The sequence below is a fragment of the Oryzias latipes genome, chromosome 23 (assembly GCF_002234675.1).
Source record: "Oryzias latipes chromosome 23, ASM223467v1".
In the NCBI taxonomy this organism is placed as follows: Eukaryota; Metazoa; Chordata; class Actinopteri; order Beloniformes; family Adrianichthyidae; genus Oryzias; species Oryzias latipes.
The window spans coordinates 1,705,438-1,719,023 of NC_019881.2; the positions used below are offsets into that span (position 1 = coordinate 1,705,438).

The following is a 13,586-nucleotide window of genomic DNA, read 5'->3' on the forward strand; positions in this document are numbered from 1 at the left end:
GATGATATTCTGACAGAAGTTCCCTTTTTCTCTTTATCCACAGTTTGTACAGCACACTGCTGGCGCACAAGAAGGAGCACATCCGCAACTTTGCCGCTGAGAGCTTCTCCTTTTTGATGAGAAAGGTGCTGCTCTGCTTTATGTTAGATTTCCTCACAGCTGGAGGTCATGTCTTTATTATTCTCTGCCTTTCATCTGCATTCTTTCAGCTTGGAAAGCTAAGAGAAAGAAATTCTATTTTGGATTCAAGTTTTGTTAAATTAAAAACTTACTTTTATCAGCTATCTTGCTGTCTTGGTGTTTGTTTTACCATTCTTTCTTTCTGTACTTTTCTTCTTTTTCTCCGACATCCGTTTAGCTAACCTACGCTAACCTATACTAACCCAAGCTAACCTATACTAACCCAAGCTAACCTACGCTACCCCAAGCGAACCTATACTAACCCAAGCTAACCTATGCTAACCTACGCTACCCCAAGCTAACCTATACTAACTCAAGCTAACCTATACTAACTCAAGCTAACTTATGGTAACCCAAGCTAACCTGGGCTAACCTACGCTACCCCAAGCTAACCTACACTAACTCAAGCTAACCTATGGTAACCCAAGCTAACCTATGCTAACCTACGCTACCCCAAGCTAACCTACACTAACTCAAGCTAACCTACGCTAACCCAAGCAAACCTACGCTAACCCAAGCTAACCTATACTAACTCAAGCTAACCTATGCTAACCTACGTTACCCCACGCTAACCTATACTAACTCAAGCTAACCCACGCTAACCTATGCTTACCTACGCTAACCCAAGCTAACCTTTGCTAACCCAAGCTAATTATTGTCCATAAAAATTAGCTTTGTCCATGTGAGCATTGTAGGGATGTAAATGTGTTTTTTTTTTTTGAGTGATGATATTTCTTTTATTTTTCCTGTTTGCTTTTATTGGCCAAAAGTTTTTTTTATTAGTATAATTCAGTGTTTTCAGCATCTTTGAACTACTGTATGCTAGCTTGACTGCTGCAGAGCTTGAATTACCTTTCTTTGTAGAATTTTTATTGTTTGCAGAATATAATTTGTAGATTTTTTTTTAATGCCTGGCTTAAACTTCCACTTTGATACCTAGAATTTACATTTCAGTCCAATTAAGAGGCCAAGATTGAAATGAGCTGCATTTGCATCTAATAAACATTTAGGAAGTCAGAAAATTGCCACTTTCCCTTTCTGTGGACCTACTAAATGATGGGAAATTGCCTGTTTTGGGTGCTGAGTCGGTGTTCTCCCTGCAGGTCCCAGATCTGGACGCCTTGCTGACTCACATGTTCTCCGATCTGGAGCAGCACCCGGAAAAGGTGGAGGGGACGGGCCAGCTGCTGTTCGAGATGTGCAAAGGCGTCTGCCACATGTTCCACTCCTGCGCTGCCACCGTGAGCTGTGCATGCACGACTTTGCTGCAGCTTTGACAGACCGTGCAGACGTTAACGCCGTCTTTCGCCGTCCCAGGCCCTCCCCGCGGTTCTGCGGAAGCTGGGCCCCATAACCAGCCCCGGGGCCCCCCTGCCGTTGGATGCCGTGCGGGATGCTGTAGATCACATGGCTCAGGCCGCTGCCGGTCACGTTCACAGAGAGCACTTCCTGGTTTTGTGGGAATCCCTGCAGGTAACTCCGAAAGCCTCATTCCCCGTTTTCCCGGGAACGTCCGTCTATCTCTGCGCTCTCCCTGCAGACCAGTGTGGAGGACGTCTCTGCCGTTCTGGAGGCGAAGCCAGAGGACACCAAGCTGGCGATGGAGCAACTGGAGAGGCTGCTGTTTGTTCTTCACACCCTGGTGTCCCACAAGGGCGGCGCCAAAGTCACACAGCCGGAGTCGGTCTGCCAGGTGGGGGAAGGCCTCAGGTTTGTCCGCCTGCGTCTGAAGCAGGGCGCCGTTCAGCTCGCTGCCTCTCACTGAATCTGCAGATGGTGCTGCGGCTGATCCAGAGCGCCTCCTTGGGGACCTCCTGCTCCCGTCTCCTCCTGCAGATCACCTCCTCGCTGCTGCTGGGGGAGAACGTGACCCTGCAGCCGGGGGTCGTAGCAGAGATGATCCAGAAGGTGGGAGGGTTTTTATCTCACAGACAGACCACACGCTCCGCATGGTGAAGGTCTTTCACCGTCCTCTTCCTCAGGTGTTCAGCAGCTCCGTGGGGCAGGATTTGATCTTGGAGTTCACCAAAGAGATGCTGACCATGAACCAGTTTGAACAGGTGTGTTCTCGCCGCGGCGGCGGTGGTCGCTGTTTCTTTCGGCCTCATGCTAACAGACGTCCCGGTCCCCGCAGCTCTTCCTCCCTAGTCTGCTGCGTTACACGGCTGCTCTGTTCGGCCACGGCGACGCCCCGTCTCGCCATGGCGGTCTGGAGGCGCTGGTCCATCTGATCCTCACCAAAGCCCCGCCCCCGACGGATGGCGCCCTGGCTTTTGAAACGTACCCGCTCCTCTTCAGCGTAGCAACCACAGAGTGAGTTTTGGATCCTGCCAGTCTAACAGGAAAAGGTTTTCTCCACGGACTCATTTGGGTTTTTCGTCCTCTGAAGAGCGCCCCCTGGGGAGCAGCTGAGCGTACCGCAGCAGGTGCTGGCGCTGATCCCAGAGGAGCAGAGCGGCGCCACATCCGACCTGTCGCTGCCTTGGGCCGCACTGGTGTTGCTGCCTCACCTCAGGTGACTCAATGAAATGATCTGTGATCTGACCATTGGGTGCCATATTAAACATGGTCTCAGACTGACTTGGACCAAACGCCACTTACATGGACACCTGGCTCCAACATGGTGGCGTCCTTATTGAAAATAATCAGTGACCGGATCGGCTCCATATTGTGGAGCTGGGAGTCGGCCAAGTGTCTGAGTGACATCACACTCAGTCCATCCAGTTCTCATGTACAGTCGATGGATGAGCCGTAAAAGGTTTAAAATTGAGTATTTACAATTTCTACAGAGATCAAATCTTCGTTAAGGTCAGTTTTTAAAACAAAAATTTGATTTTTGTGCTTGTGATTCACTGATAGGTCAGCAGTATGGGAGTGGGTGTGGTTAGTGTCCAAGATCCTGACCAATGACTGTATATAAGAACTGGACAGAGGGAGTGTGACCATACCTGTAATAAATGGTTTCCTACCTGTCCCGAGTAAATTAAGTCGATTTAGTCGCCATTTTTTCGTGGTACGTATGCCGCCATGTTGGAACCAGACATCGGGAGTAAGCAGTGATTGGTCTGAGTCGGTGTTAGTTTCTATGGCAACCATTCTCACCAATCAGGAGTGAGCCTTTTTGGAAGGCCACACCCCTACCACCGCCCTCTCAGGTGTTTGTATGATCTGAACGGGTTGTTCTTCTGTCGTTTCTCCAGACCTCTACCTGCAGCTCAGGTGGTTCCAGCTGTGGCCGCTTTCCTGAACCGCCTACTGGATCAGATCCAAGCAGACGGACTGGGAAAAGGTTTCAACCTCTTTTTATCATATACATAGTTAAAAATCTGTGTTTACCGTCACTGACCAGCAAATCATTTCATGTTCATGTTTAATGACTTAATAGAACTAGACGTAGATTTCTTCAGACTTTTTTTTTGCTCCAACCTGTTATTGTCACAGATACATGATGATTATTAATAGTAATAATTGTGTAATAATGACAAAATAAAAGTGTTTATTTTTGATATGAGGAAGACGTGACCGGCTGACGATCTGAATCTAGGAAACATTTTTTATTTCTTTCATTTTTTCTCTTCCTTTCTTCCCTTTCAAATTAAAAGAGTGGAAATGTACAAATTGAGTTTATATCTTATTAATCATCCCTCAGTTCCAAGTAACTTATCCCATAAAAAGAAACATATAAACGGAACTTTAAGACCCGTTTGCCTAAAAAGACCTAAAACCTTAAACATTATTCGTTTTTCAGAATAAATGCACGTAGAAATAATGAACTAAAACAAGAAATAAGCGAACAGGAAATGTATCTGCAGGATTCAAATAAAAACATTTTAAAATGAGGGATTGTTGGCAGAAGACGTTTTCTTCTTGTTGTGTTTAGTTGAGTTTTAGAGTTGAACCATAAATAAATCTTCTGGTTTTCTTCCCGTTAAACTCTTGTGGCGTTCATAAATCCTGGTTTGGTGCAGTGAAGTGTGCGATTGGGTGAGACTGACTCCCCCGCTGTCTGCCTCCCCCCTCAGCTGGTCTGTTTGTGGCCCGGCAGGCTCTGAGCTGCCTCCTGTCTCTAGATGGCTCCGCCCACATCCTGTCCTTGCTCCGCGCGGACGCCGTCAACTCGGTCTTGCGGTGAGTTTTTTTTTTTTTGGGAGAGTCGTCGTCTTTTATTTTGTAGGGAACGCTGAAGTCTGCCGCTCCTTCCAGGAAGTTCCCATCGGACGCGTCTGCGCTGCTTCTGGGAGACCTCTATTACACTCGCCTCTCGCTTTGCGGCGTCTCCGAGCATCTATCCCACAATGCACTGCTGGAGCTCTACCAGCTGCTGCACGCCAACTTCTCCTCCAATGTTTCAAAGGTTGGTGTCTCAAAAACAAACCCAAGTGCTCGGCGTTTTGGTGGTAATCGAGTTTCTCCCGGCTCAGATCCGCCTGCTGACTTTGAGGATCTTCTGTCAGTTTGAGGCGGAGCTTCCTGCACAGGTGGAGGTACGAGCTCGCCCGGAGGCTCTCGTCCATCTTAGTTCAGGATTTGGTCTTAGTTCTGCTCGTCTCCTCCACCCAGGGAGAGGAGAGCGCGGAGGTGCAGCCGGTGTTTGCCGTCTGCATGCAGGCAGAGCTGGTTCCGGCTTCGGTGCAGGACTACAGAGACAAGCTGCTGCACCTGCGCAAGCTGAGGCACGACCTGGTGCAGCGCAGCCTGCCCAACGGGCCGCCGGGCACCTTCCAGCAGGTACGGCCCCCGCCTCTGACAGTTTACCAGAAAAAAGGAGACATGCAAACGTCTGATTTCTTTCCTCATTTTGTTTCTAATAGTTTAGGTTTACAGATGATAAAAATTACAGGCCTCTCACGTTTTTAAGAGGGAGAACTTCAACAATTGGTGTATGACTGAATACTTTTTTATGAGTAATTCCACACAAAATGTAGTATCATGAATAACTGAAGTTTATATACTTTGGTACAGAAAATCTACAAACTTTAATATAGATGTAAAAAAAAAGACTGGAGACGGTTTTTGGGTTTTATTTTTGTTCATAAGAGTTTTGCACAGATTTGACTTTTTCATTTCATTAGAATTGAACCTTTAAAAGAATATATTTTGAGTTATTTTGTTCATGTGCTCACTACTTTGTTGTAGTTTGTTCTATGAAACAAGAAATGTAAGAAAATAAAAACAGTGTGACCATGTTAAACACTGACTTCCTGTTTGTGCTTCTCTGACGTCAGCAAAGCATTCTGGGTATGAAAATGGTTTTCTTTGTCCGTCTGCAGGTTCCTCTGCGGTATCTCATCGCTATGCTTTTCGTTAACTTCCGGCCGCTTTGGGACGCGGTCATTGAACTCATCGTGTGAGTCCAGCTGTTTTCAGAACTTAAATAAATCAGCAGGTTTTTGGGTTTTGAGTCTCCAGAATCACAGTTTAGTGTCTGAATTTGTGGTGGTTGAGGACTTTCCTGTAAATGAGTTTCCTCCGGCGCTGACAGGAGCCATGCTCGGGGGATGGGCAGCAAAGACTTCTGGGAAATCTTCCATGAACATCTGGAGATGGTTGCAGGCCTGGCAGGTAAGGAGGTCCACGGCGGCGGTGCCGGACGAGGTCGCCGACGCTCTTCATCGGAAACGTGCTGATGTTACAGAGAAGGAGCTGAGGGACGAGGAGGAGGAGGAGGAGGAAGATGAGAGGGGAAGGGAGGGGCCCGGCTGTGATGTCATCGAAAGCGGGGAGGTGGGGGTGCTGTTTCTGGAGCAGCTGAAGCTGAACTCCGACCCCTACGACCGGACGGACTTCCCCAACTTCCGCGGCCTCCTGTGGCGAGCCATGGCTCAGTTCCCCGACCGGGTGGAGGCGCGCAGCCGCGAGCTGAGCCCCCTGCTGCTCCGATTCATCAGGTGGGACATCCGTCCGTCGCTTCTGGAGGGGAATCCATCATCTGTGAGGTTCACGCCAAGATCTCGTCTTTTCTGCTCCAGGAACGAGTTCTATCCCGCCGACCTGCTGGTGGCGCCCACGCAGGACCTGAGGAAACTGCAGGACGCTGCCGTGGAGGAGTCGGACAAGGAGGAGGAGCTTGAAGAGGAGGTGGAGGAGGAGACCAAACGTCCCAGAAAGGCTCTTCCAAGAAGAGCTGCTGCGAAGTAAGACATGGAGTCATAATGATGCTGATTTATGCATCAAAATGCTTCCAAAAGCAAAATCCAGTGGATCTTTATTTTCAAATTTTCAGTTAAAGTACAGAGATCGCTGTTTCACGCCCTCCCCCCGTCCCCGTCCCCCCCTCCCGACACACCCTCACTGGCTCTCCCCCTCTACTCCCACAACCCTGGTCAGAGCTGGACATACCAATAAAAAACGCCCACTTTTTTCAACATGGCGGCTTTTCTTTTGGTTTTATCTCCATAGCAACATTAGCATTTTTTCCCTGCTCGTCCCCCCAGGAGAAAATGTGCCAGCAACGGGGGAGGGGGGCACGTTTGCGAGCTCGCCATGCGAACGCTGTTCTAAGCTTCCTAATGATGTTGGAGGAGTTTCACCGACTGAAATTCTTAGTTTATATTTGTACCTGTTACTAAAAGAGATGGCAGCCTCTTTCCAGGGTTAAAGGTCAAGGAAACTTCAGTTTTGGGTCGGAGACTTAGGCTGATGACGTTTTTTTTTACCCGCCTATTGTGCAAAAATGGGAAAACTGGCAAATTTCACTGGGTCTAAAATTCCTTTTCACTGAGTACTAAGTACAAGTCAGAGTTTTTTTAATCTCAGATGCTTGTGTTCTAAAAACATGGATGTATAGAAAAGCGCAGAATGAACAGATGTCGGTGAGTCTTCGTATTTTCATGTCTTGTTTTCTTCTTCCGTCCACAGACAGCTGATTACCCACCTGAAGGTGTTTGCTAAGTTCACCAACCCCAGAGCTCTGTACCTAGAGTCCAGCCTGAGCGACCTCTACCACCAGGTCCTCCACCTTAACACCACTTCCACCTTAAATGAAGGAGCTTTTCGTTCTCCGACATTGTCGATTTAACTCCTCCCACCCGTTAGCGAGATGTTGAGGGAAGAGGAGTCACTGAAAAACCTTCACTCATAGAAAATCTTTTGTCTGTTTTCAGCTGCTCTGCCATCAGGACCAGCAGATCCAGCGTGCAGCTCTGGAGTGTTTGTTCACATACAAAGACCCAAACGTCCTTCCATACAAGTAAGAGAAGAGCTGCTGTTCACCCGCTGGGAGAGAGTGACGGCCGGTTAGTGACGGCGGGTCAGTGACGGCGGGTTAGTGACGGCGGGTTAGTGACGGCTGGTTAGTGACGACTGGTTACTGACGGCCGGTTAGTGACGGCGGGTTAGTGACGGCGGGTTAGTGACGGCGGGTTAGTGACGGCTGGTTAGTGACGGCTGGTTAGTGACGGCTGGTTACTGACGGCCGGTTAGTGACGGCCGGTTAGTGACGGCGGGTTAGTGACGGCTGGTTAGTGACGGCGGGTTAATGACGGCTGGTTAGTGATGGCTGGTTACTGACGGCCGGTTAGTGACGGCCAGTTACTGACGGCGGGTTAGTGACGGCGGGTTAGTGACGGCGGGTTAGTGACGGCTGGTTAGTGACGGCCGGTTAGTGACGGCCGGTTACTGACGGCCGGTTACTGACGGCCGGTTACTGACGGCCGGTTAGTGACGGCGGGTTAGTGACGGCCGGTTAGTGACGGCCGGTTAGTGACGGCGGGTCAGTGACGGCCGGTTAGTGACGGACGGTTAGTGACGGACGGTTAGTGACGGCTGGTTAGTGACGGCGGGTTAGTGACGACTGGTTACTGACGGCCGGTTAGTGACGGCTAGTTACTGACGGCGGGTTAGTGACGGCGGGTTAGTGACGGCGGGTTAGTGACGGCGGGTTAGTGACGGCGGGTTAGTGACGGCTGGTTAGTGACGGCTGGTTAGTGACGGCCGGTTACTGAAGGCCGGTTAGTGACGGCGGGTTAGTGACGGCGGGTTAGTGACGGCTGGTTACTGACGGCCGGTTACTGACGGCTGGGTAGTGATGGCTGGTTACTGACGGCCGGTTAGTGACGGCCGGTTAGTGACGGCGGGTTAGTGACGGCGGGTTAATGCCGGCTGGTTAGTGACGGCTGGTTACTGACGGCCGGTTAGTGACGGCCGGTTAGTGACGGCCGGTTAGTGACGGCCGGTTAGTGACGGCCGGTTAGTGACGGCCGGTTAGTGACGGCCGGTTAGTGGCGGCGGGTTAGTGACGGCTGGTTGGTGACGGCTGGTTGGTGACGGCTGGTTGGTGACGGCTGGTTAGTGACGGCTGGTTAGCGACGGCCGGTTACTGACGGCCGGTTAGTGACGGCCGGTTAGTGACGGCGGGTTAGTGACGGCGGGTTAGTGACGGCCGGTTAGTGACGGCCGGTTAGTGACGGCGGGTTAGTGACGGCGGGTTAGTGACGGCGGGTTAGTGACGGCGGGTTAGTGACGGCGGGTTAGTGACGGCGGGTTAGTGACGGCGGGTTAGTGACGGCTGGTTAGTGACGGCTGGTTAGTGACGGCCGGTTAGTGACGGCCGGTTAGTGACGTTAGTGACGGGTTAGTGACGGCGGTTAGTGACGGCGGGTTAGTGACGGCGGGTTAGTGACGGCGGGTTAGTGACGGCGGGTTAGTGACGGCGGGTTAGTGACGGCGGGTTAGTGACGGCGGGTTAGTGACGGCTGGTTAGTGACGGCTGGTTAGTGACGGCCGGTTAGTGACGGCGGGTTAGTGACGGCTGGTTAGTGACGGCTGGTTAGTGACGGCCGGTTACTGACGGCCGGTTAGTGACGGCCGGTTAGTGACGGCCGGTTAGTGACGGCGGGTTACTGACGGCTGGTTACTGACGGCTGGTTACTGACGGCCGGTTAGTGACGGCCGGTTAGTGACGGCCGGTTAGTGACGGCCGGTTACTGACGGCGGGTTAGTGACGGCGGGTTACTGACGGCGGGTTACTGACGGCCGGGTAGTGACGGCCGGTTACTGACGACCGGTTAGTGACGGCCGGTTAGTGACGGCCGGTTAGTGACGGCCGGTTAGTGACGGCCGGTTAGTGACGGCGGGTTAGTGACGGCGGGTTAGTGACGGCGGGTTAGTGACGGCGGGTTAGTGACGGCGGGTTAGTGACGGCGGGTTAGTGACGGCTGGTTAGTGACGGCTGGTTAGTGACGGCCGGTTAGTGACGGCGGGTTAGTGACGGCTGGTTAGTGACGGCTGGTTAGTGACGGCTGGTTACTGACGGCCGGTTAGTGACGGCCGGTTAGTGACGGCGGGTTAGTGACGGCGGGTTAGTGACGGCTGGTTAGTGACGGCTGGTTACTGACGGCTGGTTACTGACGGCCGGTTACTGACGGCGGGTTACTGACGGCGGGTTAGTGACGGCGGGTTAGTGACGGCCGGTTACTGACGGCCGGTTACTGACGGCCGGTTAGTGACGGCGGGTTAGTGACGGCTGGTTAGTGACGGCTGGTTACTGACGGCTGGTTACTGACGGCTGGTTACTGACGGCCGGTTACTGACGGCGGGTTAGTGACGGCTGGTTACTGACGGCCGGTTACTGACGGCCGGTTACTGACGGCTGGGTAGTGATGGCTGGTTACTGACGGCCGGTTAGTGACGGCTGGTTAGTGACGGCTGGTTAGCGACGGCTGGTTACTGACGGCCGGTTAGTGACGGCGGGTTAGTGACGGCGGGTTAGTGACGGCCGGTTAGTGACGGCCGGTTACTGACGGCGGGTTAGTGACGGCTGGTTAGGGACGGCGGGTTAGTGACGGCCGGTTAGTGACGGCGGGTTAATGACGGCAGGTAAGTGGCGGCGGGTTAGTGACAAACAAAACACTGATAGTGATTAAAATCACTTAAATCAATAATATCTATAAGTTTAAATTTAAGTACCAGTAAAATTCCGCATTCAGAACTCCCACCTTCACGCGTCACTGTAAGTCTACCACTTGCACAGTGACGACCTACAAAATGCAGTCATTGGACGAACCTCAAAAGTTGAACGGGGTTGCAATTTGACCATGGAGGAGAAATGAATAGTTGTGGTTTGTGTCCGGTGGGAATTAAACGACACCAACTCTATCATATATCATAATAGATCAGAAAAAAAGCCTAGAGCTAGATTCACCAGATTCCCGTTGGCGGGCGTCTCTGGTCTCTCACCCCTTCAAATACACACCCCTACAGGGCCCTCTAGTGGCTGTTGCCATTCAGTTAAAACATTTGGTTAATAAATACTAAGTATATACCCCACCCCCCCACCAAACTCTTCAAAAACTGTGACTGATACTCCAGAAAATACCAAATTAGCATAAATGGAGCTGAAAATCCGTTTTTCTAAAGACTTGGGATGGTTGGAAGGAGGGTTCTGTCCAAACTCCCACCATAAATGGCCACATTCGTCCTTTCTTTCATACGGGTCAGTCGTGCCCTGAAGCTGTAAAGCAGCCCCAAACCATGATGTTCCCACCTCCGTGCTTCACAGTGGGTGTGGTGTTCTTGGGATGTAACTTCCATCTTGGCCTCATTTCATCACATGACATTTTCCCAGTCCTCCTCTGGATCCTCTCGATGGCCTCTGGAGAGCGTTAGATGGACCTGGACATGTGCTGTTTTAGCAGGGGGGGGCCTTTGGGGCACTGCAGGATTTGGACAATGTGGTGTGTTACTATGGTAACCATTGTCTATGTAGTTCTGCGCCTGTTCCTCTGCGTTCCTAAGGGTTTTTGCAGATCTTTCATGAAGCTCCAGGATCTCGTCATCAGGCTAGAAGGATACAAATGGAGGGTTTGTCGTTTTCACAACAGTGCGGATTCTTTCTGATATTCATTTATTCCTCATGATTCCAATTACCCAGCATTCCACCAAGCTGCAGACAGCAGGACAGTCCTGCGTGATGAGTGGACATTTAACTAAATGTCCTTTCACATCTACAATTGTGGGACCCAAAAACGCCAAACAGCAGAGTTTTATGGAGCAGAAGGTGATGAATGCCTGTTTGAGGGTCTCTCTGGGTGGTTTGTTCAGGGAGAATCTGGAGCGGCTGCTGGACGACAAACACTTCAAAGAGGAGATCGTGCACTTCAACATCTCTGAGGAGACCGGAGTGGTGGAAGCTCCTCACAGAGGCAAGCTGATCCCGGTGCTGATGAGGTAAGAGAGGCAAACACAGTGGGGGGGTGCGGGTGGGGGCGCAGACGGTCATGCTGGTTTTTGTTTTGACTCAAGTCGATTTATTGGGTTAAATGATCATGTTTTAGTAGTTTTAAATGTGCAATTATCGCTGATAATATTAAATACATATACTTTAAGGGTTTGAACAAACTTTATTTTAATGAAAACAAAGGTTTTGAAATGTAATAAAAGGTCCTGAACTGATGCTCGAGGCTCAATCCCTGAATCTGTAGATCTTCTCCTCAAAGACGGACTTCAGTTTCCTCCGTTCCATCCGTGAGAAACAGGAAGTCATGGATTCCTACTGAACTTTAACAACAGCCACTGATGCTCAAATATTAAGAACAAATAAAAAGGAAAGTAAAAAAAACAACACAAGTAATTCAACACTAAACAAGTTCTAGTTTAACTTATTAACCCTTCATGAACAGAAAGTGGAAATTGTTCTTGTATTTTAACTTTTTATGACTTTAGGTGAGATAAAATAAAAACAAATGCTCTTTTGAAACGTAATAAAGAGTATTGGATGTTTGAAAACCTGTTCCTGGGAACTCAAACTATACAAGTGTTAAATAAAACATTCAGAACTAAATCAATTATCTCCTGAGGTGATTCCAAAAAGTTCTATTGGTTTTTATAATTGTGCAACAGTAAAAATCCTCCAAAAACATAAAAAAAGCTCTGTTGTTTTCTTGTTTTCAGCACAACTTCATGTCAGATCTGAAGTGAAAGACATGAAATATCATATAGAATATAGGGAGGACAAGGAACATGAATGTCTAGAATGTTGAAGCTTTACATTATTAGCTTAAGCTGAGGGAACTGAAGGAAGCATCAACCTGACGTCACTCAGGAATCTCTCCTGTGGCAGAGCCTGCAGCCAAACAGACTATTGTGAGGATAAAAACCGTTAGACATTGAACACATTTAGTCCTTGTGCTATTGTGTGGGGTCCAGATGACCCACTACCAAGGTTAATGTGCTTTCGAGGCACTTTACCGTTGGGACTGGGGTCATCTAGACCCACTAGACAGTGCTCTGAACCTTTTTTCTTCAATGATTTGTGATCTTCACTGGTGTCCATGGATTACATGAAATCTTTCCACCTTTATCCACCGTTGTCATGGTAGGGAGAACACCTCAATGGAAGGGGGGGTCATCTGGACCCCATAGGATAGCACAAGGGGTTATTTAAATTCAGTAGGGTTTACATCTCGTGGCTGCAGGTGAGGAAGACGACAGGTGAAGCCCTGCAGGCCGCACATTTCTGCTTGATGCTGCTGAACCACCTGGAATCACCTGACGACCCTTTTTGTCTGAAGTGACGTCAGAATCTTTGCAGTTTTAGAAAATCCGCTCAGGTTCTTTTCCGGTCCACAGGATCCTGTTTGGCCGCCTTCGCAGTAAAGCTGGCAGCAGATTCCAGGGGAAGTCCAGCGCCGGCGTCCGCTCCTCCATCATCCTGCGCTTCCTGGCGGGTTGTCAGGCCGAGGAGCTGGGAATGTTCGTGGACCTGCTTCTAGAGCCCGTCCAGCATCACAGCCGAGGTTGTTGGTGGATCTGCTGCAGGATCGAGCCGACGCTCCGACATTTGTCTGAACCCTCGTCTTCCTCAGGTTCCTGTTTGGAGGCAGTCCAGAGAGCGGCGTCGGACGCGGACCCGGCCGCGGTGCTGCCTCTGGGCCGCCAGCACAGCCTGCTGAACGTCCTGGACGTGGTGATCCACAAACTGGGCCACCTGATCCACGCGCACCTCCCCAAAGTGCTGCAGGTCCTGCTGTGCGTCACGGCCTCCGTGTCCGCCGTCCTGGACAACAGGGAGCAGGTAACCTGTCCCAGCGCTTTGCTGCTCCAAACGTGCGTTTTGGGAAAAGTAACCCCTCCTTCCTGACAGCTGCGCCCCGGATGCATCAGTCCTCTGAAGAACCTGAGGAGGCTGGGGGTCCTGAAGATTCAGGACTTCTTCGATGGCTTTGATTCCTACGACTTCAGTTCAGTGGAGATCGATGCGGTCTTCCAGGCGGTGGTCTGGCCTCAGGTGTGCTACAGTCTTTTGTTTTGATCTGTCTCAAGCAAATAGCAAGCTGCCATGATGTCACTTCCTGTGCGCTGCAGGTGTGTCGTCTCCCCACTGAGAGTCCGTACTCCCCCACACCTCTGCTGAAACTCGTCCACGTTTGGTGCAAAAATGCCAGGTCAGTTTTTCTCAGTGCTGCCGA

At 50.4% G+C, this 13,586-nt stretch overlaps 1 protein-coding gene across 1 annotated transcript in view; it reads left to right on the forward strand.

Annotated features, from left to right (window-relative positions):
• Nucleotides 1–13,586, forward strand: part of utp20 (UTP20, small subunit processome component) — a 38,676-nt gene that overhangs the window by 7,364 nt on the left and 17,726 nt on the right. The window contains exons 6-29 of the mRNA XM_023952286.1: nt 44–125; nt 1,284–1,421; nt 1,498–1,653; nt 1,721–1,873; nt 1,954–2,088; nt 2,163–2,240; nt 2,315–2,493; nt 2,570–2,695; nt 3,381–3,469; nt 4,203–4,308; nt 4,384–4,534; nt 4,602–4,664; nt 4,741–4,908; nt 5,451–5,527; nt 5,663–5,742; nt 5,816–6,068; nt 6,150–6,314; nt 7,039–7,129; nt 7,284–7,369; nt 11,221–11,346; nt 12,748–12,914; nt 12,984–13,192; nt 13,262–13,405; nt 13,483–13,562. Of these exons, the coding sequence (XP_023808054.1) occupies nt 44–125; nt 1,284–1,421; nt 1,498–1,653; nt 1,721–1,873; nt 1,954–2,088; nt 2,163–2,240; nt 2,315–2,493; nt 2,570–2,695; nt 3,381–3,469; nt 4,203–4,308; nt 4,384–4,534; nt 4,602–4,664; nt 4,741–4,908; nt 5,451–5,527; nt 5,663–5,742; nt 5,816–6,068; nt 6,150–6,314; nt 7,039–7,129; nt 7,284–7,369; nt 11,221–11,346; nt 12,748–12,914; nt 12,984–13,192; nt 13,262–13,405; nt 13,483–13,562 (3,102 nt within the window). The remainder of the gene's footprint in view (nt 1–43; nt 126–1,283; nt 1,422–1,497; nt 1,654–1,720; nt 1,874–1,953; nt 2,089–2,162; nt 2,241–2,314; nt 2,494–2,569; nt 2,696–3,380; nt 3,470–4,202; nt 4,309–4,383; nt 4,535–4,601; nt 4,665–4,740; nt 4,909–5,450; nt 5,528–5,662; nt 5,743–5,815; nt 6,069–6,149; nt 6,315–7,038; nt 7,130–7,283; nt 7,370–11,220; nt 11,347–12,747; nt 12,915–12,983; nt 13,193–13,261; nt 13,406–13,482; nt 13,563–13,586) is intronic.